Raw genomic sequence first — 22,863 nt, 5'->3', positions numbered from 1 at the left:
GCCCAACAGACCTTAGGAATCAGCCATTATAGGAAGAGCCTGGAGATGGTGCTCATGGTCTAACTAGAGTCCATGTGTCAGTAAGGCTCTGACAAGAAAAACATCCCCCACAGTGTACTCTGTACCCAAGCATGCGCAGGGGCCTGCCAAGACCTGAGCTGGCTTAGTCCCCAAGTAAAGGTAATTAGAGCATGAAGTCTGGGTCAGCTCATTCAGACACAAACCACAGGTGAGACAGGTCTCAGCCACCTCCCAAGAGGACAGGGCCTCTGTGCTGCAGGCCTGCCACTCACCTCTGTTGCTCTTCCTCCAGTTGGCCACTTCTATGCTAGCCACAGAGTTATTCCTCCCTTGTTGACAATCCCTATTCCTAAAAGGCTGACTGACCACTGGTAACTCATTATCATAAAACCTACTTTCCTATTTTCTTTCCACTATTTCAAATTCATTGTCAACCCTACCAACTACATCACAGTGCTAAATCTAGTACTTCTGTAGTGGATTACAGAGCCCAGAAATCCTCTGACTTCCCACAAATCTCCCTGAGCAATGCATTCTAGTGGAAAGATAGAGTGGTGAGTCCCTGCTCGCCATTTTTGTGTTGGACAGATTCCTCTATTTTCCTAGTGTTTCCCAGTCTGTAAAATGGTTTAGTAAGACTGACCTCAAGAGTTGTGGTCCTAATAGGCAAAGCACATGGCCCAGAGCCTGATAGTAGGAGGTTAGCAAATACCGATCTGATTCCCCTCCTTCCCCAGCCTGTGTTAGAATTCACCTGCTGGGCTTTTTACCTTAAATCCCTTTTGGAATAGGCTCCACAATAAATAAGTAAGCTAGTAAGAAAATAAGTAAAACACAGACCTCCTTTCCTCTTTCCCCCTTCCTCATCTTCATTCTTTTCCTTTTCTATGTGCTCCTTTTCTTCCTTTTCTATTCTTTCATCCTTTTTTCTTTCGTTTGTGTGACTGTCTCCCATTTATTTTCTGCTTCTACCATACCTTAGCCAGGGTCAAGGACTAATTAACAAAATGTTTGCACTGTTAGAGATCAGAAGATGTAAGAGGCAAAAAAGAGAAGTGTTATAGGACGGAACCAAGGCCTCACTTCATGCCCCCAGCATTGGAAAACACATTTATGTTGCTCTAAACCACTGCGGTTAGGTAAAAGTTCAGAGAAGACTCCCTGATCTATCCTTAGTATGACCAGACACCCTTTTCTCCTTTCATATCTTACTGACTTGTTTGCAGTGATGGACTCTAAGGCCAAAGGACAGAATTGTGTCAGGCAGGCCCTTCTGGGTTCCCAGGAGGAGAGGGAGGTGAGGCAGTGAGGAGGAGAGACCAGAGATGGTAGACAAAGAAACAACTTATGAGAGGTTGGCAGAATTGGAGCTCCCTGGGCTGGAGACCTGGACCTGAACCAAATAGCCTCTCCTACTTCCATGTTTCTGTCTGTGAAATGGAAAACCTAATTCTCATTAACCTGTCTCATATTTCACTCAAATGTGAAAAGTACGTGTGAAATATGAAACATAAACTGCTACTTAAATGTATCTTGATTTACATTTATTCAACTACAAAGCTCCCATTTCACCCGTGATATCCACTGCTAGGCATTGGAAAAACAAAGAATAAGGAAAGGTCCTTACCATATAAGGAACTCAAAAGGTAGGGGGTGTTTCTAGGATAATGAATTCATGGGATTTTTGGACAGTGGACTGGAAGCCTTAGGAGCTAGAGTTGGCCCAAAGGAGACTCTGGTCAGGCTACTGAAAGAGGCAGAAGGACAGTAACAATCTCAAGATGCCTTAACCCGGTAGGTGTACCCCAAGCTTCCAGCTGTGTGTGTCACCAAAGTGAGGGCTGAAGCAGAGCAAATGCTCTACGAGCACGAGGAAGCTGTGGGATGATGATGAGGGTCCCCACAAAGACTGGAGCCCTGTCAGCAACAGAAATCACAGGAAACCAGGTCAGTGTGTAGGGCCCACTCCTTCAGCTCCAGGGATCAACTATGAGCTCGGGGGTTTCCTGAGCAGCCTATACTGAGTAGTGGATCCTTTGGCATGGAGCCCTTGTCCCAGAAAGGCTGGAACTGGTCAACAGGTGCAGAGAGAAAGCTGGGCTGTAGTCCTGAGAGTCAGTGAGGTGAGGAACCAGGATGCATGTGGGTGCATGTTAAGATTTATGTGTGTCCTATAGCCCTCTTTTGTTCTGCCCAACTCTAAATGGTGCCTCTGCCTCTAGCACCCAACGCAGTATAGTGCTTTTTAGCTCTGTAAATTCTCTAAGTGAGGGGATGAAGCATGTGTCCAGGAGAGACCCAAGTACAAGAGTATATTAATGGGCAGGTCAGATCTGCAGGGTGTTGCAAGAGTAGGAGGGGTTAGGAAGTGGGTACAGCCTGCCATCCCCCTAACTTTTTGCTGGACTCCTCTTTGTTATTTCTCTAACAGAGCAGGGGGGCCCTTACCCTCCAGGTGGGAGCGGTAGGGTTTTCTCAGTGGGCAAGCCTCCCTTCGTCCCTCGGCCTGGAGAAAATAGAATGTGGCCTGGCAGGCTGGTTGGAATCCAGGAGCTTTGGGGCAGGGCAGGGCAGGGGCAGGCTGAGGGGAGGGCTGCCTCTGGCACTGCGCTTTCTGCTGCTGCACAGCCAGGCCCTGCCTCCCACCTACAGGCCCTGCAGCCATGTTCTGGGTGCCCTGCTCCACAGAAGCCCATGGGGGGCCCCAGTCTGGCAGGCTTGCTCCTGCCTTCTTCCTGCTGCTTATTGGCTTCTCTGCCTCCACTGGGATTGGCTGCCCCTACCTGCCCTACTGGAGCACCTGCTGTCTGCGGGCCTCTCACGTGGTAAGGGGCCGGTGCCGGATGGGGACACATGCCTGGCATAAGTTGATAAAACTCTCCATCTCCTTGCCTGTTATTTCCTATATCCAAGTCCCTATGCTCTGGTGGCAGTGTCATGTGTCCTCTATATGGTCTCAAAGGGGTAGCCAACATCTTGGAGCACTGAGGGCCCAGGCAGGGTGGAGCTGGGAAGAAAAGAGTGGATGGGCTATGAGCTTATGAGCTCAGAATTAGGTGATTTCAGGTGACAACCATGGGGAGAATTCTCCTTTTGAGAATCCCTACTAATAATACTTCTCTCCTTTCTTTTCCCTCCTGGGCCCTCTGCCTTCAGGATGACAGTTTCACTAGTGAGTCTCATTCACTGCTCTGCTCCTCTGCCCCACATCCTTTTGTGGCAGGGAGCCTCTCATTCTAATTTTTGGTTGACATCATAGGAAGTAGCAGAGTATCAAGGAAAAAGCACAAGGTTTAAAATCAGGACAGGCCTGAGTTTGCTTGCAATTCTGCCACATACTCCGTCTGTGGCTTTGGGCAGTGCACTTAACCCCACTGACTCTCAGTTTCTGAAGAGTATAGCAGTGCAATAGAAGTGATTGTACGAAGACTGTTGCCTCGGAGCTGCCAGGAGGATTGAATGAGAGACACAGGTAAATGTGCAAGCACTCCCCCTTAACTGGCCCCTCAGTTCTCTCAGCAATACAACAATGATCCTTCACATTTGATGGTACATTCCACCTTACAAAGCATTTTCCCACACATTATCTTACTTGATCTTGATAGCAGTTGTATTTTATGAATGAGGAAGCTGAGGTTTAGAGAGGGCCAGAACCTGCTCAAGGTCACATGGCCAGGATGTAAGTGTCAGAACTCAGCCTCACGTGCAACTTGTCTGAAGCAGGAGGACCCTCCTTGGACCCTACCATTCGATTTCCTTTCTGTCTTCCCCAGGAGGGTCTGCCCACATTCCTTGCCATACCCAGCTGGTGCTCTCTCCCTCCCCAAAGCCTCGGTGTGCTCAGCTCTGGCTCTGCCTCCACCGTTTGTGCCTGCATCTGGTGTCATGTCCTTCAGGATGAGAAACAGCCTTTTGGGCCATTCTCAGTGGAGATGAGAATTAGGGGTACTTTGAGGGGGCCCCAGGCTTAAGTGGGACTCACACTAAAACAGATGTTTGTCCTGTTGTCAACCTCAACAGAGATTTAGGTCATCCTAAAACAGCACATCATGAGTTGATATTTGTGAGCTTGGTTGTATCATTTTATGAAGGTGTGAGTCCTTTCAGCTGGTACCGATTCTTGGGAGTAAAATGCTTAGCTCTATGAATTTAATATTATTACCTTCTAAATGTAAGATATTTTCTATTCAACTCTGTATTTTCATTGTCTAGCTCAGTGCTGGCACATATTAAATGCCCATAGAGTGCTTAAAAACTGACAGTTTCTAAATTTTCAAACTGTTATAAATAATACTACAATGAACATCTTCATATATATATATGTACAACTTTTCTCTAATTATGAAATTAATCCTTTTTTGATTATGTCATAACTTTCAAGACTAAAGAAGCTAGAAATCTTTACCCTCCTTGATCTAAAACAACTTACAATCCAACATTGGACCACATCTCCAGGTAGGGGAGGGGCAATAAAGGGCTGGATAATAAATTGTCCTTTCCTGTTGGGAGCCACACAAAGGCAACAAGATGGCCACTGAAACAACAAGACGGCCACAGTTCATGAGGTTCCTGCTTCACTTCCTGGAGATTAGCTGCGAGCCCGCGCGCGCCAACAAGAAAGCCCGCGCGCGCCAAGAGATACTCTTCTCCCCCTCCTTCCCCATTATCATATGCCAATCAGAATGTAACTCGCTGCGCCATCCCTGCTATGCAGCCAATCCCCTGCTTACAAGTATCCTATGGCCCACTCTGCCCCTGAACACTGGTGTATATCTACCCCCGTCTTACAATAAAATTTGAGGGCTTGATCAGAATACTGTCTTGCCTTCGCTCTTCTCTCGCCCCCATTTTCTTTCAGGTCGGATCCCCCTCGTCCCCACAAATAACTAGGTCCCGCTGGACGGGACAAGTGGCGCCCAACGTGGGGCTCGAGGCGCGGATCCTTCGCAGGCGGACCCCCGAGTAAGATATCGTCTGGCCAGACCCCTTCTTGATGAAACAATAGGAGACGCCTTTCGCCGCTCACGGAGGTCGTCGTCCCTGGTGAGTACCGGCCGCCTTACAAGAAAATGGGAACTAAATTAAGTAAAGAAGCGGTCTTCATAAGAGACCTAAAAAGTTCACTTAGGGAGAGAGGAGTTCGAGTTAAAAAGAAAGACTTGGTAAAGTTTTTTATTTTTGTTGATGAAGTCTGTCCGTGGTTTATCATTAATGGCCCCGAAATTCATCCTAAAAAATGGCAGAAAGTAGGTAGAGATTTAAATGATTATCTTATCAAAAACGGCCCTGACTCTGTTCCTGTTTCAGTATTTTCCTATTGGGGTCTTATCAGAGATATTGTTGAAAATACTGACCCTGATAAACGTCAACTCTTGTCAGTGGCAGAATATTGCCTCCGCCCCCTATCTCGGGCGGCCTCAAAATCGTCTCTTTCGAGTGATCCCCCTGCCCCAAAATCAGCTAAATCCCCCTCCCCTAGCCCGACACCATCTTTGCTCGGTGCCCTCCATGATACCCCTCCCAAATGTTGCATTTATCCGCCTCTCCCTCGAGATTCGGACTTTGTCGATACACAAAAGGTTTTTCCAGTCGTGACTAAGAGCCAAAATGGCGAGCCTTTAGATCCGGGAGACGCGGCTGAACTAGAAGACGAAGCGGCCAAGTATCACAACCCAGATTGGCCTCTTGCCGCCCCGTCGCTTAACCCCCCTTCTTACACACCCCCAGTTTTGAAAAGAGCCTCTTACACTCCCTCTATTCAGCCTCCCAATGTTTGCGCCCCGGCCTTTTTGCCCCCGTCGGCCCCTCCGCTACCCCCTCCGGCTCCCGGTCCTGTTAGCCCCCCTACCAGCACTGAAGACCTAATAGCACAGATAGTAGAACAAAGAATAACTTGCCATCTCCAAAAATTAGTTGTCTCCCAACCAGTTCGTCCCGCATTATATTCGCAAAGGGGCCTCTCTAAGAAACCGCTTACAGCCACAAAACCTAAAAAACAACCTAAAAAACTGCTCTTTCCTGTTCTTACCCGGGCCTCCGCCCGCTCTGGCCCCACCTCCACAACACATAGCCCGGAGGAGGGCGATCTTGAAAGCGACGGCGAAGACGCCCCTGCTGCTCAGGAAATAGAAAGTGAGGGAGAGGAGCAGGCTGAGCCAGAGCCGGCCGAGCCTGCTGATGGCCCTAGAGAATTTCACAAAATCCATTTCAAAAGCTTAAAAGAGCTGAACGCGGCCGTTAAAGCTTATGGCCCCAATGCCCCTTTTACCCTTTCTGTTCTTGATTCGCTGTCTCGAAGAGGACATTTACTCCCAGGTGAATGGCTGCGTATAGTCCAGGCTGTGCTTACCCGTGGTCAGTTTTTAACTTGGAAGGCAGATTTTGCTGACCGCTGTCAGACCATCGCTGCTGCCAATGTAAAAGACCCTCATTCCCCAACAGCGTCCTAGACTTTTGATAAGCTTACGGGACAGGGCAGATATATCTCTGAAACCAGGCAGCAGCGCCTTCCCCTTGGTCTTTTATCTCAAGTGAAAGATGCCGCTTTGGGCGCTTGGATATCACTCCCTGCTTCCAGGACTGCTAACACTCCTCTAACTAAGATCACTCAAAGCTCGCAAGAAGACTATAGCGAATTTGTTAGCAGACTGTTAGAGGCCGCCGAAAGGACCCTTGGTTCCGCGGCTGCCAATGATAAGATTGTAAAACAGCTAGCCTATGAAAACGCCAATTCGGCATGTCGAGCCGTCCTCCGCGGTAAGACTCGAGACAAAACTCTTGATGAAATGCTGAGAATGTGTAGAGATGTCGATCCTTTTACATCCAAAGTCCAAGCCCTTTTAGCTGTAGGTGCCGCTGTTCAAACTCCCCCGGCTTCTTATCCTCCTTCCTTCCCCAAGGGCGCACCGCCTATGCGTAACTGCTTTAAATGTGGACAGCCAGGCCATTTCGCTCGCCAATGCCCTACCACAGCTCCTCCTCCTAGAGTTGGGTCAGTCCCCGGTATTTGCCCTCGCTGCCATAAGGGGCGGCACTGGGCCAAAGAGTGCCGTAACAATCCAACAAATCCTTTTTACAGTACCACAAATCCTTTCACCCCCCCTTTTCAGGGAAACGGGCTGAGGGGCCAGCCCCGGGCCCCCCAGCCAATTCCATTTCAGCCGGCCTCGGGGAACAGCCTAGCTGTAGCACTCCCGCCCTCTATCGGGCCACACCCGGGAGTGCAGGACTTGACCTCTGTGCCTCCTCCTCAACAATATTAACGCCTGAAGAGGGAATTACAATTATTTCCACAGGAATTTATGGCCCACCTCCCAAAGATACTTATTTTCTAATTTTAGGGCGAGCTTCCACCACAATAAACGGCCTTATTGTCCACCCTTCCTTAGTTGACAATGACTATACTGGAGAAATAAAAATTCTTGCTAGTGCCCCCCAGTGCCCTGTCAGCATTATGAAAGGTCAGCGCCTTGCGCAGGCGCTCCCCCTCCCTTTAAGTACATCTCACCCTGCTATTCATAAGCAGCGAGGCTCCTCTACCCCAGGTTCTTCAGACTTATATTGGATCCAAGCTATTACTAAAGAACGCCCCACTCTTAAACTTAAGATCCAAGGAAAAGTATTTGAAGGAATTTTAGATTCGGGGGCCGACTCTACGGTCATATCTCAGGCTTCATGGCCCTCCAGCTGGCCCTTACACGCTTCCTTGACCCATCTACAAGGAATTGGGCAGTCAAGAAACACCTTACAGAGCTCACAGTTATTAAACTGGGAAGATGAAGAAGGAAATACCGGATTCATTCAACCCTTCGTAGTTCCTGGGTTGCCGGTAAATCTTTGGGGAAGAGATATCCTCTCTCAAATGAAGGTCATCATGTGTAGCCCTAATGAAGTTGTAACACAGCAGATGCTTTCACAGGGTTACCTCCCTGGTCAGGGGTTGGGCAAACTAAAACAGGGAGATCCCAACCCGATACTGGCCACGCCTAAGATAGACCGCTCAGGTTTAGGGTTTGAAAAACATTTTTCGTAAGGGCCGTTGCTCCTCCTGCACTCCAGGCAGACAAGATTACTTGGAAAAGTGATGTTCCTGTCTGGATCGATCAATGGCCCCTTACCACTACAAAATTAAATGCAGCCATAGAGTTAGTGCAGGAACAGCTGGCTGCTGGACATATTGAACCTTCTACATCCCCTTGGAACACCCCAATCTTTGTAATCCAAAAGAAATCAGGCAAGTGGAGGCTCCTACAAGACCTCAGGGCGGTTAATAAGACTATGGTCTCTATGGGCGCATTACAACCGGGAATTCCCTCTCCAATAGCCATCCCTAAAGGGTATGTCAAATTAGTAATTGATCTAAAAGATTGCTTTTTCTCCATACCTTTGCATCCTGATGATTGCAAACGTTTTGCCTTTAGTATACCCATTACCAATTGTGTAAGGCCTTCTCCCCGGTTTCAGTGGAGAGTTCTCCCACAAGGAATGGCCAACAGCCCCACTCTTTGCCAAAAGTTTGTAGCCCAGACTATAGACCCCTTTAGGTTGCTCTTCCCCACTTTGTATATTATCCATTATATAGATGATATTCTTCTTGCCGGTCCTGACCAGCAACAGCTCTATGCGGCCAGTCAACAGCTAGTCACTGCCCTCCGAGATCGAGGACTACAAATTTCCCCAGAAAAAGCCCAGGTCCACCCCCCCCAACTTTTTTTAGGCTTTGAATTATTTTCTAATAAAATCCTCACTCAAAAAATTCAGTTAAAGAGAAGCTCCTTAAACACTCTTAATGATTTTCAGCGTCTGCTAGGAGACATCAACTGGCTCAGGCCTTATTTAAAGCTGACCACCGGAGAGTTAAAGCCCTTGTTTGATGTCCTACGTGGAGACCCTGATCCTTCCTCCCCCCGCTCGCTTTCATCAGAAGCACAAAGGGCATTAACCATTGTAGAGCGGGCTATTTCTGAACAGACCATTAGCTACTTCTCTCCACATCTAAGTTTGTGGCTGCTCATTTTCCCTACCCCCTTCTCCCCTACAGGAGTCCTTTGGCAAAACCATCCACTATTTTGGGTTCATTTGCCAGCCTCCCCCCCTAGAGTCTTAGCTACCTATCCTCAATTAGTTGCTGCCCTCTTACGTTTAGGCCGAGAGGCAGCTCTCAAGTTGTTTGGGAGAGACCCTGAAGTTATAACCCTCCCATACAATACATCTCAATTACAATGGCTTATTCAACATGATGATGATTGGGCAATTAGCTGCACCTCCTTCCAAGGGACAATAGACAATCATTACCCTGCAGACAGATTAGTCCAGTTCCTTCAAAAGACCCCGGTTGTCTTTCCCAAGAGGACTAAAACCACGCCAATTGCTGGGGCCGTAATGGTGTTCTCTGATGGGTCCTCCTCCGGTATAGCCGCTTTCAGTATTAATGGGCAAGTTACTCGAATACAGACAGACCTCTCTTCTGCACAACTTGTTGAACTAACTGCAATAATCAAAGTTTTTGAGCTTTTAATAGATGCCCCCTTTAACCTTTACACTGACAGTGCCTATGTAGCAACCTCTGTTCCCCTATTAGAGACAGTGCCTTACATACGTCCCTCTACAAATGCTTCCCCCCTATTCGCAAAATTGCAAAAATTAATTCTAAACCGCGATGCCCCTTTTTTCATCGGGCACATACGCGCTCACACTGGCCTTCCAGGGCCGCTTGCCAAAGGCAATGACAGAGTTGATCTGGCGACTCAATTAGTAGCCTCTGTCACGTCAGACTCACCCTTGGCTGCAGCCCAACGGGCTCATGAACTACATCATCTCAATGCTCATACTCTTAGACTCAAATTTTCAATCACCCGAGAACAGGCCCGCCAAATAGTTCGGCAATGTCAAGGATGTCTAACTCTCCTCCCAGAGCCTCATAACGGAATCAACCCCCGGGGGTTGGTTCCAGGAGAGATATGGCAAATGGATGTCACTCATTACCCTCCCTTTGGTAAATTAAAATATATCCATGTGTCTATTGACACATGTAGTGGTTTCCTATGTGCATCCTTGCAAACGGGAGAGGCAACTAAAAATGTTATTACCCATGTTCTCTCATGCCTGGCATATCTACCACCACCTAAAATCTTAAAAACTGACAATGGGCCTGGATACGCCAGCTCTAGCTTTAAACAGTTCTGTGCGCAGTTAGGTATTAAGCACATAACAGGAATTCCCTATAATCCCCAAGGCCAAGGCATTGTTGAAAGAGCCCACTTAACCCTTAAAAACATGTTATTCAAACTTCAGTCGGGGGGAGAAGTACTCTATCCGAAAACAGGTAATGCAAAGACACTCCTAAATCATGCACTGTTTGTTCTTAATTTCCTTACTTATGACTCCGCGGGTAAAACCGCTGCTGATCGCCTTTGGCATCCCTCCACGGCAGATAATTATGCACAGGCTATGTGGAGAGATCCGATGACCAACACATGGCACGGGCCTGACCCTGTGCTCATATGGGGGAAAGGACATGCTTGTATATATGATGCTAAGGCACAAAATGCCCGATGGCTCCCAGATAGGCTCATTAAACTCCTAGACACAAATAGAGGCAAAAACAATAATAATTCCAGTCCAGGGCATATTAACCCCTGAGAAGCCTTCCCTTTCTGTTTAATTTCAGGAAGCAAGGCCAAAAGACCTCTCAGTGTCTCACCAGTTCCAAGCAAGAGACCTAGTCTCTGTGAAGAAGCACCAGGCAAGAAACCTTGAGCCACAGTAGAAGAGACCTTTCACTATCCTCCTGACCACTCCCACAGATATAGAAGAAAACGACATCTCTTCCTAGAGATACGCTCCACATCTAGAGGAAAAACCCCCCGTCAGACGCAGACTGGCGATTAACTCAGACTAATAATCCTCTTAAAGGTTCGCTTGTATAGTATTGATCATGTCACTAACAATTCTCATTCTCCTGACCCAGTTACGTCCCACCTTCCAGAACCCTAACCCCCATGAACCCAAAGTGCTGACATGGCAAGTTTTTTCTCAGACAGGAGAGGCAGTGTGGTCTGTTTCTAAGACTGCCCCCCCCAAGACCTGGTGGCCGTCCCTGCACCCTGATGTTTGCGCCCTAGTTGCTGGATTAGAGACCTGGGACATACCTAATATACCTTGGAGACAGGCCCACATAATTCGACCACCCGACCACGATTATTCTGCAGCCCAGAGCCAAGTTTCCTATGGTGACAGCGGGTGTAGTTATCCTCGAGCACGCAATAGAATAAAAACCACTTCCTTCTATGTCTGCCCCCGTGACGGACGAACCCATCAGCAAGCCCGGCAGTGTGGGGGCTTAGAATCCTTTTACTGTAGCTCTTGGGGCTGTGAAACTACGGGTAATGTTTATTGGAACCCCGTGTCCAGTTGGGACCTCCTTACCGTAGTCCGGAACCACACATCCCCCAACTGTGAGCAGACAGGGCTATGTAACCCCTTAAATATCACATTCAGTGATAAAGGGCGCCAATATGATTGGGGGGCTTGGGTCACCGGACGACAGTGGGGGCTCAGATACTATCAATCTGGATATGATAAAGGCCTCGTATTTACTATCAAGCTCAAAGTCGAGACCCTTCCAGCTGCCCCAGTAGGACCCAACGCTGTCTTGCGAGACCAGCCGCGTCTCCCAGCCCCACCTGCGCCGACCCTAGCCCCACCTGCAGACGCTGCCACCCCTTCCCTCGTCTCCACTCTTAACCAAACCGCCTTCCTTCCTAGCACCGGACAGCGCCTTCTCAACCTCCTTGAAGGAGCTTTCCGAGTTCTAAATACCACCAACCCAAATACTACCAAATCCTGTTGGTTATGCTTTTCCTCTTCACCTCCTTACTATGAAGGACTAGGATTGTTAGGCAATTTTAACAATACGACCAGCCACGAAGCCTGTAGCTGGGGCATGCAGAAGTTAACCCTGACTGAGGTAACTGGAAAAGCTACATGTTTAGGAACAATTCCCTCAACCCATAAGAGTCTGTGTAATAACACCATACCCATAGTTACCTCGAGTGAATCTAGATATCTAGTCCCTCCCCGTCAAGGATGGTGGGCTTGTAACACTGGACTAACACCGTGTGTTTCCACCTCTGTTTTCAATTTCTCCCATGATTTCTGTGTTATGGTTCAACTAGTGCCGAGACTTATATATCATGATGATCCCTCATTTGTCACTGAGTTCGACCCTAAAAATAGGTACAAGAGAGAATTAGTCTCGTTGACCCTAGCCACATTAGTGGGAGTAGGAATTGCAGCAGGAGTAGGAACAGGGACAGCTGCCATCATCCAGGGGAACCAAAACTATGAAGGGCTGAGAACCGCCATTGACGACGATCTAAAAACCATAGAACAATCTATTACCAAACTTGAAGAATCTCTGACTTCCCTTTCTGAAGTCGTCTTGCAGAATAGACGGGGGCTAGATCTACTGCTCCTAAAAGATGGAGGACTGTGTGCAGCTTTAAGAGAAGAATGCTGTTTTTATGCAGACCACTCCGGAATAATAAGAGATTCAATGTCAAAGCTTAGAGAAAAGCTAGACCAGAGAGAGAGCGAGAAGCTAGCCAAGGTCCCTTTGAGTCCTGGTTCACTAAGTCCCCATGGCTCACAACTCTGATCCCCACCATCCTTGGACCCTTAGCAGGACTCCTCCTTTTAGTGTCTTTTGGCCCTTGGGCCTTAAGAAAACTGACAGTTTTTATTCGAGAGCAGGTTGACCAGCTCGTCAAGCCAGCGGTTGCTGTTCATTATCACAGACTTACAGCCTGTGATGAAGAGTCTTACACCGAGCCAACCAATGCTCCCGGTCTCCGGTTCTCAACTTTACAGGCGCCTCAACCATGGTACCATCGATTCTGGCACCGTAATTAATGTGGCCCATATGCTGGTCGGCCAGAACCAAGCATACCCCTAACTGTGAGGGTATGGGCATCGAGATGAGTGCGAGACAAAGTACCGCAAGGGAGGGTTCTTCCTAGAACCTCTCTGGTCCTCCCTGAGAATACGCCTGGCTTGCATAGAGGTTGGTATCCATATGTACATAAAGCCTTGATATATTAAGATCAATTTGGCTTTCAGCTCTGCCTCTCCTCCCTAAAAGATACCGAGAGCATCAGGATGAGCATTTGTGGTATGCTACCCTGCTGGAGGAGCCAGGCCTCTATTCCCTCACTCGATTAAGGCCCACCTTTCTGAAATAAATAGAAAGGGAGGAGATGTTGGGAGCCACACAAAGGCAACAAGATGGCCACTGAAACAACAAGACGGCCACAGTTCATGAGGTTCCTGCTTCACTTCCTGGAGATTAGCTGCGAGCCCGCGCGCGCCAACAAGAAAGCCCGCGCGCGCCAAGAGATACTCTTCTCCCCCTCCTTCCCCATTATCATATACCAATCAGAATGTAACTCGCTGCGCCATCCCTGCTATGCAGCCAATCCCCTGCTTACAAGTATCCTATGGCCCACTCTGCCCCTGAACACTGGTGTATATCTACCCCCGTCTTACAATAAAATTTGAGGGCTTGATCAGAATACTGTCTTGCCTTCGCTCTTCTCTCGCCCCCATTTTCTTTCAGGTCGGATCCCCCTCGTCCCCACAAATAACTAGGTCCCGCTGGACGGGACACTTTCCTGTGCAGGCCTTCAGTGGGGCTGGTTCCAACTCATGGTAGAGATATCCAAAAAGTATGTGACAAGTTCCAGCTGTGTAGGAGACACAAGATGCCAACATCTGCTCAGGTACTGTCCCTGCCAGGTCTAGCCTGCCCTACACCCCACAGCCCTTCCCTTCCTGGCCTCTCATTTTGTTTCCCAGCTATGTGGGAGAGAAGGAGCATAAAGATGAAGTAGACTGTTTTGTCCATTACACAGTTGGGAAACTGAAACCTAAAGGTCAGGCAGCTTGCCTGTGGTGCCCCAGGTTCCAGAGATAGGAATAGAAGCCAGAGACCTTAATTCCGGCCTTAAGGTCAACTGTCTTCTCTGCCTACAGAGGAAACTGCTGAGTAGTTGTTGCCTGTATGAGAAGGACCATCACATCTCTATCCCATTCCCAGACATCTCCCACTACAAAAGGACCCAACCTTCCCATCCAGAGGCAAGGTTCCCCAGACCCAGCTCACAAAGACATGGAGGTAGGAATGGGGTGTGACTGGAGATGGGTGCAGCCAAGTAGAGTTACCTGTGGTAAGACGAGGAGAGAAGGCCGCCAAGTCCCCCTTCTTCCCAGGGCCTGCGTTCTCCTTTGACCTGCTGCCTGAGGCACAGGCTATTCAAGTGACCATCGCTCCGGGACCTGAGGTCAGCATGCATCTTTGTCACCAATGGACACTGGAGTGCAAGGAGCTGAGCAGTCCCTTCAGTGCCCAGGTATTGAGTGCCATCTCCCTGTAAAAAACTAGATCACACAGTGCTGGAGCAAAAAGGACCTACCCATTGTACAGATGGGTAGACTGAGGCCCAGAGAGGGATGGTTAATTGTTCAAGACTTCCTTACAAGTCTGAAGTGCCTAGAATTAGGACTGCTTTGGACTAGATGAAAATGCAGGGGGCCTTGTCACCTGGGAGGAGAGGAAAGAAAAGGCAGGCAGAGGCCTGGAGGAACCATGAATGCCTGGCAGAGAAATGAATATAGCATTTACCTCTGATGAGAGGATCCTTGGTGAGATTCATGTTGCAATACAAAGCTTTTCCAGTTCCCCCAAGAAGTTGTTCTCCCTGAGAAAATAAAGTTGTCACATCTGTCTTGGCACCCTTCCATCTCCCTCCTTTTGTTGCTGATTCTCAGAGGAGGAGATTATCCCTGAGTCTCCCAGTCCAGGCCCTGACACCCTGCCTCAACCTCCATTTGTCCCTGATTCCCTAGTATACAGTTGGTGTCATTTGCAGGACCCCTATATTCACATAGTCCATCATTTGCTGCTGTGCCCCTGAGGCCTTAAGCTCTCTTCATTTAGAAAATGGTAATGACACCTCCCAAGATCACTCTGTTGCTAACATTTAATGAATTGAATTAATGCTTCTAGCACCTAGCACTCCACCTGGCATACAGTAGGGGCTCAATAAATGTATATTCCTTTCCTTATCTCCTCCCTTCCCCCACTCCATATACTGAGACACCTAGAACAAATGGTCAGACTGCAGAGCAGAGGACTCCCCAACCCTGCAAATTAATTTCTTGGTGAAATAAGTCTTAGATACAAGGAAAAACAGGGTGTATTGGCCTCCTGCCCTTGTCCAGGGTGCCTGTCCCCTTTCTCAGGCTCTCTTCTTTCCTTTTGCTGCTTCATCAATAGAAAATTGTGCCTGCCTTATGAATTCCTCCTGCCTTGTCTATGCATAGAGGTAAACACAGGAAAAGGTGTGGGTTGTCCATGGCTCTACAACTAGGCCCCCAGACAACACAGCTGGTCAGGAATCTTTCCAGTCAGTCAGGTTTTAAAAAGCCTGGGTATTAACAAGACGCTTGGGAAGACTGGTGCCAGCTTGACTGTGAGCCATGCACTGCGTCAGAGAGATGGAAGTGTCTGCTGGACCTGGGACATTCTTAGGGTGACTCCAACCTCGGCCCCACCCAAACCCATCTTTCCTTGGTCCAGACCTGGCCTCAGCCCACAGAGAGAGAACAGACAGCTGCCTTTAGCTGTGGCCACTGCAAGATTCTTTACAGCCCCAAAAGTCTCATCCTCATTAGCACTCCATGGCAGTCTTCCTCCTCGTAAGTTCGACGTGACTAGTGTTAAGACTTCTTTAGGCTAGACAGAAAAGGCAGAGGACCTTGTCACCCAGGAGGAGACAAATGGAGGGTGCAGGCAGAGACCTGGAGCTATAAGCAACTGACAGGGTGGACAAACACTGGGCATTTGGGCATTCCAGGGGGAGGGGCCACACAGGGCACTGGACAGCTGGGGAATCACTGGGAGTGGAGGCCAAGGAAGCCAAAAGTTGAGGACTGTGGACCTCCCCATCTGCCTCTTTCTGGGGATAGTTTCTCCTCTCCAGGGAGAAGAGGATTCAGCCCCTTGCTTACTGATCTTGCTCCTATGCTCTTGAGTCTCCCATCCAAGTGTGAGCACCACCCACCCTTGCCCACACCCCACGCTGCTTCCCCTCCTCACTGCCAGGCCAGCTCTGGCAGCTTGCCCTGGGCCAAGGTCAAGCCAGAATGAGTTTCAGGTCCAAGTGAGGTAGGAGAGGCTATTCCTCTGATCCTCCCTGCCTGCTCCCCTGTCCCCCACAGGCATCCTACCTGCAAGAGGGCACTGTGAGGAGTAAAAAATGTCCCTTCCAGAGCTGGCCTGAAGCCTGTGAGTGCTGCCCCTGTGCACCCGAGTGCATGCACAGCCTCTCTCTGTCTCACTCGTACCAGCACACACACATACACACTTCACTGCTGTGCTGGAGAAGCCACCAGAAGGCATGCAGGCACTTTCCTTGGAGTTAGTGGGGAGAAGGGCTACCACATCTACCATCAGCCTGCCAATAAATCAGAGTATCGAACATTGTACTAGGCACTGAGAGAGGTTCAGAAATATGAAACCCAGGAGGTAGTGTCCTAAGGAGATGGACCAGAAGACCCGAGGTCCCAGCTCAGCTCTGCCACTTATTCTTCTCTGAGTCTCAGTTATCTCAAATGCAAAATAATGATACTTGCTCTGCCTTACTTTCCAACTGTTAATGACACTTGGATTCAGTACTGTATGTGAAAGTGGTTGGTGATACCTAAAGTGCTGTGTGCACATTTTTGTCCCCAAATGAGAGACAGGACCTTCAGACACAACAAATGAATAGCACAAAGCAGGCTACAGTCCAGGGTGGGGCTGTAGGTAAGGGCTAGGCTGTAGAGTTTGGACTTAGGAAAGGAGAAGCCCATGACGGCAGTCATGAGCAGAGAAGGTTGTTTAGAGGAGGTGACACCTGAGCTGGGCTCAGAAAATGGGCAGGATTTGGAAAGGAGAGAAGGGAGGGGAAGGCATCACTGGTTCTGAGGGGAACCTAAGCAAAGACATGAAGATGCTGAGTTTGGGGAGCAGCAAGGAGCTGGCCAGAATGGAGGCACAGGAAGGAGAGAAGACAGACAAGAGAAAAGGTCAAGGCAGGCTCACATGTTAGGTGTGCTGAGTCAGGGCGAGAACTGTGCTGCACACCTTCACCGTCCTCTCCTGAAGCACTAGGAATGGGTATGGCAAAGTGAGCCCGATGCAGGGCTCAGGCCTCCCCAGGACTCACTCTGCCCCTACCTCCTGTCCAGATGGCCTGGACTAATGGGAGTCGGTATACTTTGCTGACTACAGCCAGCCCAGTCAGATGGTCATGGCCCTGACACTGCTGCTCAATGAAGCTGGAGTCCTCCCTCTGCCATACGAAAGGCTGGCACAGGCTCTGTGAAGACCTCCCCAGTGCCACAGCTCAAGAGTCAGAGGGGGTAAGACCGCCTCCCCAAGATCTGGGTGGGCAGGACTGGGGCCCAGGGTTCTGCTCCCTGACCAGCTTCCCTCTCCCACCACAGTGTTATGTTTTGGAGAAAGTGGACTTGCACCCCCAGCTCTGCTTCAAGGTCCAAGGACAGGAGAAAGAGAATGGGTAGAGGCATGGATGGTGCCTGGAGCTTGCTGACTTCCATTCTTGGATTTCTTGGTTTTCTTTTGGAAATAGCAGCCACACTGAATGACCCCACCAGACTGGTGAGCCAATATAAGACCCTAGCTGGGACCCCTCCCACCACTTCACCCTTACCCAAGTGAGAGCAAGCCAAACTCTATCCCTGCTCTGGCTTCTCTGTCAACTACAGCCCAGCTCCCAGCACCTCCCACAAATGGTCTCTCACATGTTCCCTTTCCCTTTTCCTGGCAGTGGCATACCAGAATGTGAGCATGGAGACCCAGGCCCAGCAGCTAGTCCTTCATTTCTCCTCAGGATGCATGCCACCTTTAGTGCTGCCTGGGGTCACCCAAGCTTGGGACAGGATGGCTTGGTGGTGCCCCCTGTGTTCAGTGTCAGCCAGGTATGACAGCCAGGGCTTGGCCCCTACTAGTCCTATGCTCAGAGCATAGCAGGTAGAGGCAAGCAAATCTCTGACTTACATCATCTGGTTATTTATTTACCCGACCGGCCTTTGTTCAGCTAGCTCCTCTGCCAATAAGTCCTTGGGGTCTTCAGTGGAGCAGTTTCTAATACTTGCAGTTTCAGAATTTATAGGGGTAAACAGAGGCAAGAGACTGGCCCTTCCAAATCCAGCTATTCCCTGGCCCACTTGAACTGCTGTCACATTTTACATTGATGTCCTTTCTCTTTTTTAAAAATTAACATTTTATTTAAATATATTCCTGGCTGAAGTACAGAGTTAAGGTAAATGTTTGAGTAATTGAGGATAAAGTGGCATTATCAAGATAAACTCAAGAGACAAGTTTTATTTTTCATTTTTTCCTCTGCCCTTCCACCCTATTCCCTATGGGCAAACACCAATCTGTTTTCTGTATTTTATTATAAGTCTATTTCTGTTTTGTTTGTTATGTTTTTCAGATTCCACATATAAGTGAAATCATGGTATTTATCTTTCTCTGATTGATTTCACCTAGCATAAAGCCCTTGAGGTCCATCCACATTGTCACAAATGGCAAGATTTCATTCTTTATGGCTGAGTAATATTCCATTGTATATACATACCACAACCTCTTTATCTGCTCATCTATGAATGTATAGAAACTGGTTGATTCCATGTGATGCCCTCACTTGAACCCGATGTCTTCTACCACTATGTTCCTGCCTGCCTCCACAAGGCACCTAGTAGAAGTTCTTTGACTATTTTGGGAAGCAGAGCACCTGAAAGCTGAAGTGCTCTTTGTGGAAATCTGTAAACTACTGGCAGATTTAACTCTATTATGTGAACTAAGAACAGTTTGACTAGCAGACTCTTTTGTGTGTATCTGATATAAAAACCAGTCAAATATATCCATAAAACCACAGCATCAAGCTGACTAAGCATGACTAGCTCTTTCCAGTTCTTTCTTAAATGCTCACTTGCAGCTTGCTGGTTGTGCATTCTCTGAGAGCTCCCAGGCAGACAGGTGATAGCAAATGCTTAAGATTTAAAACCAAACCATGCTTCAGAATTAAGACAAAGTCATGTGGGATAACCTGAAACTGAGAGCTACATCCATGGACTTATTTGCTTCTGTGAGCTGGGAAAAGACCACCTTTACTGAGTTCAGCCATGATTTGAGAGCTACTGCATCAGCACTTGCTGGACAGGGATGGGGTAGTGGGTGGGTGGTGGAGGGTGTCTCCAAAGGTTGGAGCCTCTGGTTAACTCCCTAACCCACCCGTGACGCTTCCTATTTTCAACTTAGCCCACGTGCTCTTTCACTAACCCTTAATGCTCATCCAAGAGCTTCCTTGGGTTCCAATTCCCAGACTCAACTCCTGTCTGCTGCTATTCAGCCCTGGAAATGTTCTTGTCTTTTATTTCTGGGGCCTGCAAGGTAGAGATGGAGGCATACAAAACACAGGGATGCATCTGTGGACCTTCCTTTCTGGGCACCGCACATTACCCTAAGCAGCACCCAGAACACTGGCTGGAGCTGCATCCTGCCTGTAGACATGAAAAACAATTGTCCTATTTAGCATGCACTTATTAGGTCCTGGGAGATATGAGAAAAGTATATAACATAGTCTCTGCTACTAAGGAGTCCACAGTGTAATAATAGCTACTACTACTAAATGAATACCCACTGTACTTTATAATGGGTATTCACATACATATTCCCATGTGATGCTCTCAATAACCCAGTAAAATAAAGATGATCTCTCATATACCAATGAAGAAACTGATGCTCAAGGAGGGAGGTAACCTATCTCCAAACAAAGACCAATAGCTAGGAACCACAAAAGCAAGAGTTAAGCCTGGCTCTAGTAACTGTGGTCTGACTCCACAACTTATGTTCTTTCCAGTGGACAAGCTGTAAACTCTCTCATGTGTGCAGGACAGAGAAAGGAGGCAGCATTATTAGCCTCCCTGGTTTGTGAGCTGCTGGTGCACAAAGACAGCGTCCGCACCCATCTTCTTCTCAGAGCTTGGAACAGTGCAAGCACTCAGAGTATGTTTGTTGATGAGTGCTTGATTGATTGCCTGACTGATGTGTATCTGTGCAGAAGTTTGGATCTGGGAATGATCAGAAGGATTTGGGAATGAAGCAGGGCTTCTTGTCACGGGTAGCACTTGGCCTTATGCCTGAGTAGGATTTGGGTGGGGGCAGGGATTAGAAAGGAGGAACAGCATGCGCAGACTCTGAGGCTGGACGGAGCCAAATTTCCCTCTATAGGGACAGTTACTCTGTTCTTTGTTCCAACAGACTCAGGTCAAGCCCAGTGACACTAGACCTCATCATTCCCTTCCTGAGGCCAGGGGGCTGTGTCCTGGTAAGGAATCCTTCTCTCACTCTACCATGCTTTCCTAGCATCGACTCCACAGGTGGCACAGGGAGCAAATACAGTCTGCAAAAATGTCTGGTTTAGCCAGTACTGTGTTTGAAATTGGAATTAGCTGTTATCATTTAAATATTGGGAAATGTAATATTTATAAAAAGCTGATTTCTGGCCTCTCTTTAAAAATCTGAAAACCTGGTGTCCTATTCCACATTCATGGTGAATGGGCTGGAGCTCAGTGGTATCTGATTGCTTCAGTCAGGGCCTGTGCCTTCCGGGTCGTCATGGATGCCTTGGCCAACTTTGAGTTTACTTTTTGAGTTTGCCACTCTTGACCTGTTCTGTGCCCAGTCAGCTCACAGAAGCAAATGAATCCATGGATTTAGCTCTCAGTTCCTGGACTAGGTCCAGACCCTGAGCTGGAGGAATTCCCTATCCAGGGGGATTCCCCTTCTCCATCCTCAAGCCACATTCAACCTACTCTGGGCACGGGTTATCCTGGCTCATAGTGCTGGGGTGCTCTCTGCCCTCAGGTGTGGAGGTCAGATGTCCAGTTTGCCTTGAAATGCTTCTTGTATCCAGATGTTGAGTTCTTGGGAGAGGGGTGGTGGAGTAAGAGGGATGCTGGGTACTGAGGAGCCAAGCTTGGCCTCACCCTGCCTGACAGTTTCTCAGACACCTGGGGCCTTGATCCTGGCACTGCTGGCCCTCACCACCCTACTGGGTGTTGTTCCAGTCCTCACCTGTGGCATCCACAGTCAGGTAAGCTCACCTGAGGATTCAGCCCTGTCCAGCTCCTAGGCTAGTTGCCCTTACACTCCCTTTCCGAAGAGCCACATCGCTGCCCCTACACCCAGCTCTCTGCTACCCAAGGCGGCGAGCCTCTGGCCTCCTAGTGGGCAGGAATGGTTAAGGCAGGGCAAAGGTCCCTCTGTGCAGGTGCTTCACTGTTTCAAGTCTCTGGACAAGAGGCTAGTGGGCGGAAATCAGCCTTCACTGCACCTGCCAAGCCTAGCGCCTTCATCTAATTACCCCAAAGCCACCCTACCCGCTGAAGCTGCCTTTAAACATACACCCACCCCCGGCCCCGCCCCCGCCCAGGCGAGATAAGGAATGAGGGGTTCGGTGGGTGGGGTGCGCACCCTATTATGTAGCCCCGAGGCCGGGTTGAAGAAGCTGGCCTCTCCCTTACCTCCCCACCCTGTGCCTCTATTGCTCCCGCCTCTAGGCCCTACTCAAGCGCCGCCGTGCTACGCCTGCCCACGAGGTGGACTCAGAGGCGCAGCTGCGCCGGGTGGGAGCGCTGGCTGAACTGCTGAGGGCGGCAGGTGCAATGTGATGTGGCCCTGTGGGAGGGGACGAGCGTGGCACGCGTGGGCCCGCTGCCGTGGCTATGGGCGGTTCGGGGACACGTAGGCGGCAGCAGGACACGGTGCTGCGGCTGTGGAACAGCGCGGGCTCCGACCCGGCCTGCGGCCCGGATCCCCGCGCCGCACTCCTGCGTGCCCTGCTCTGTGCCGCCCGGTGCCCGCTGCTGCTCCCTCACTTCAGTTGCCTCTGCGCCGGGGGCGGCATTTCCCCCCCTTGCCGCCTTACCGTCTGCGGCGCGACCTGCACGCCAGATCTTCCACTGAAGCTACCAGCTGGGACCGCCTTGGGGCTCGGCCATGCCTTCCGGGGCGCCGGGAGTTGTGCTGCAGGCTGGAGGGCGAGGCCGCCAAATTTGCCAACCAAGGCTGAGCAGACTGCTGCGGTCGGGATGTCTCTGGCCCCGTGGGTAGGGGCACTGGCTGGCACCCTGAATGAGGCTTCTACCCTGGAGTCCTTGAGCTGCCTCCTCAAGACTACTGGCCCAAAAGCCTCACTCTCTGCCTCCCAGCCCAGAAGCAGAGCACTTCACTCAGTCTCCCAGCCCCTTCCCCATGTGCGTCCAGCTTCCTCTTCATGCTTACCCTGCCTCTCAGAAACCTCAGGGAGAGTCACTCTTTACTAAGAGCTCCTCTGGCCCCAGTCCTTGTTTGGGCTGGGGGATCTTCCACTTCCTATCTCCAAAATTCCAGAAACAGAGTAGTCTGCACACGCTCAGTCTAGGCTCCAGGTTGGGACAGGGGTAGGGGAGGCAGGAGCTCAGGCAGTTCTGGGGGAGGGTGGCTCCAGGGGGTTGGGAGAAAACCCCTTTGGGAGTTAGGGATCCCTCTTTGCCAGACCAGGGCCCTGCCCAGAGGGGGGAAACATGATCTCCGCAGGGAAAGAGGCTTTGGCCCTTGGCAGCCAGGGTGAAGGTGGGACAGTGGAGACCAAGATCCAGAAAGATGAATAAAGGCGAACATGATGGAGAAACTAAGAAACACAATGTGCTTCTCTAGTATGCCCAGGATGC

The 22,863-nt window shown here is 49.5% G+C and overlaps 1 protein-coding gene across 1 annotated transcript; it reads left to right on the top strand.

Annotated features, from left to right (window-relative positions):
- The first annotated feature begins 1,249 nt into the window (after positions 1–1,249).
- IL17RE (interleukin 17 receptor E) lies at positions 1,250–22,708 on the top strand. Its single transcript, XM_057488781.1, is given in 26 exon segments — positions 1,250–1,318; positions 1,820–1,900; positions 2,453–2,702; positions 2,705–2,749; positions 2,752–3,062; positions 10,691–10,765; positions 10,991–11,405; positions 13,700–13,755; positions 13,758–13,799; positions 14,053–14,194; positions 14,290–14,449; positions 15,356–15,404; positions 16,300–16,366; positions 17,311–17,386; positions 17,388–17,484; positions 17,569–17,615; positions 17,697–17,749; positions 17,913–17,969; positions 17,972–18,063; positions 20,069–20,163; positions 20,417–20,572; positions 21,242–21,245; positions 21,712–21,809; positions 21,811–21,896; positions 21,899–22,066; positions 22,069–22,708. Coding segments are annotated over 26 exon segments (2,946 nt in total). The 3' UTR covers positions 22,224–22,708.
- The last annotated feature ends 155 nt before the right edge of the window (positions 22,709–22,863 follow it).

The sequence above is a fragment of the Manis pentadactyla genome, chromosome 1, assembly GCF_030020395.1.
Source record: "Manis pentadactyla isolate mManPen7 chromosome 1, mManPen7.hap1, whole genome shotgun sequence".
Classification (NCBI taxonomy): Eukaryota; Metazoa; Chordata; class Mammalia; order Pholidota; family Manidae; genus Manis; species Manis pentadactyla.
This window is presented reverse-complemented; position numbering and strand designations above follow the sequence as displayed.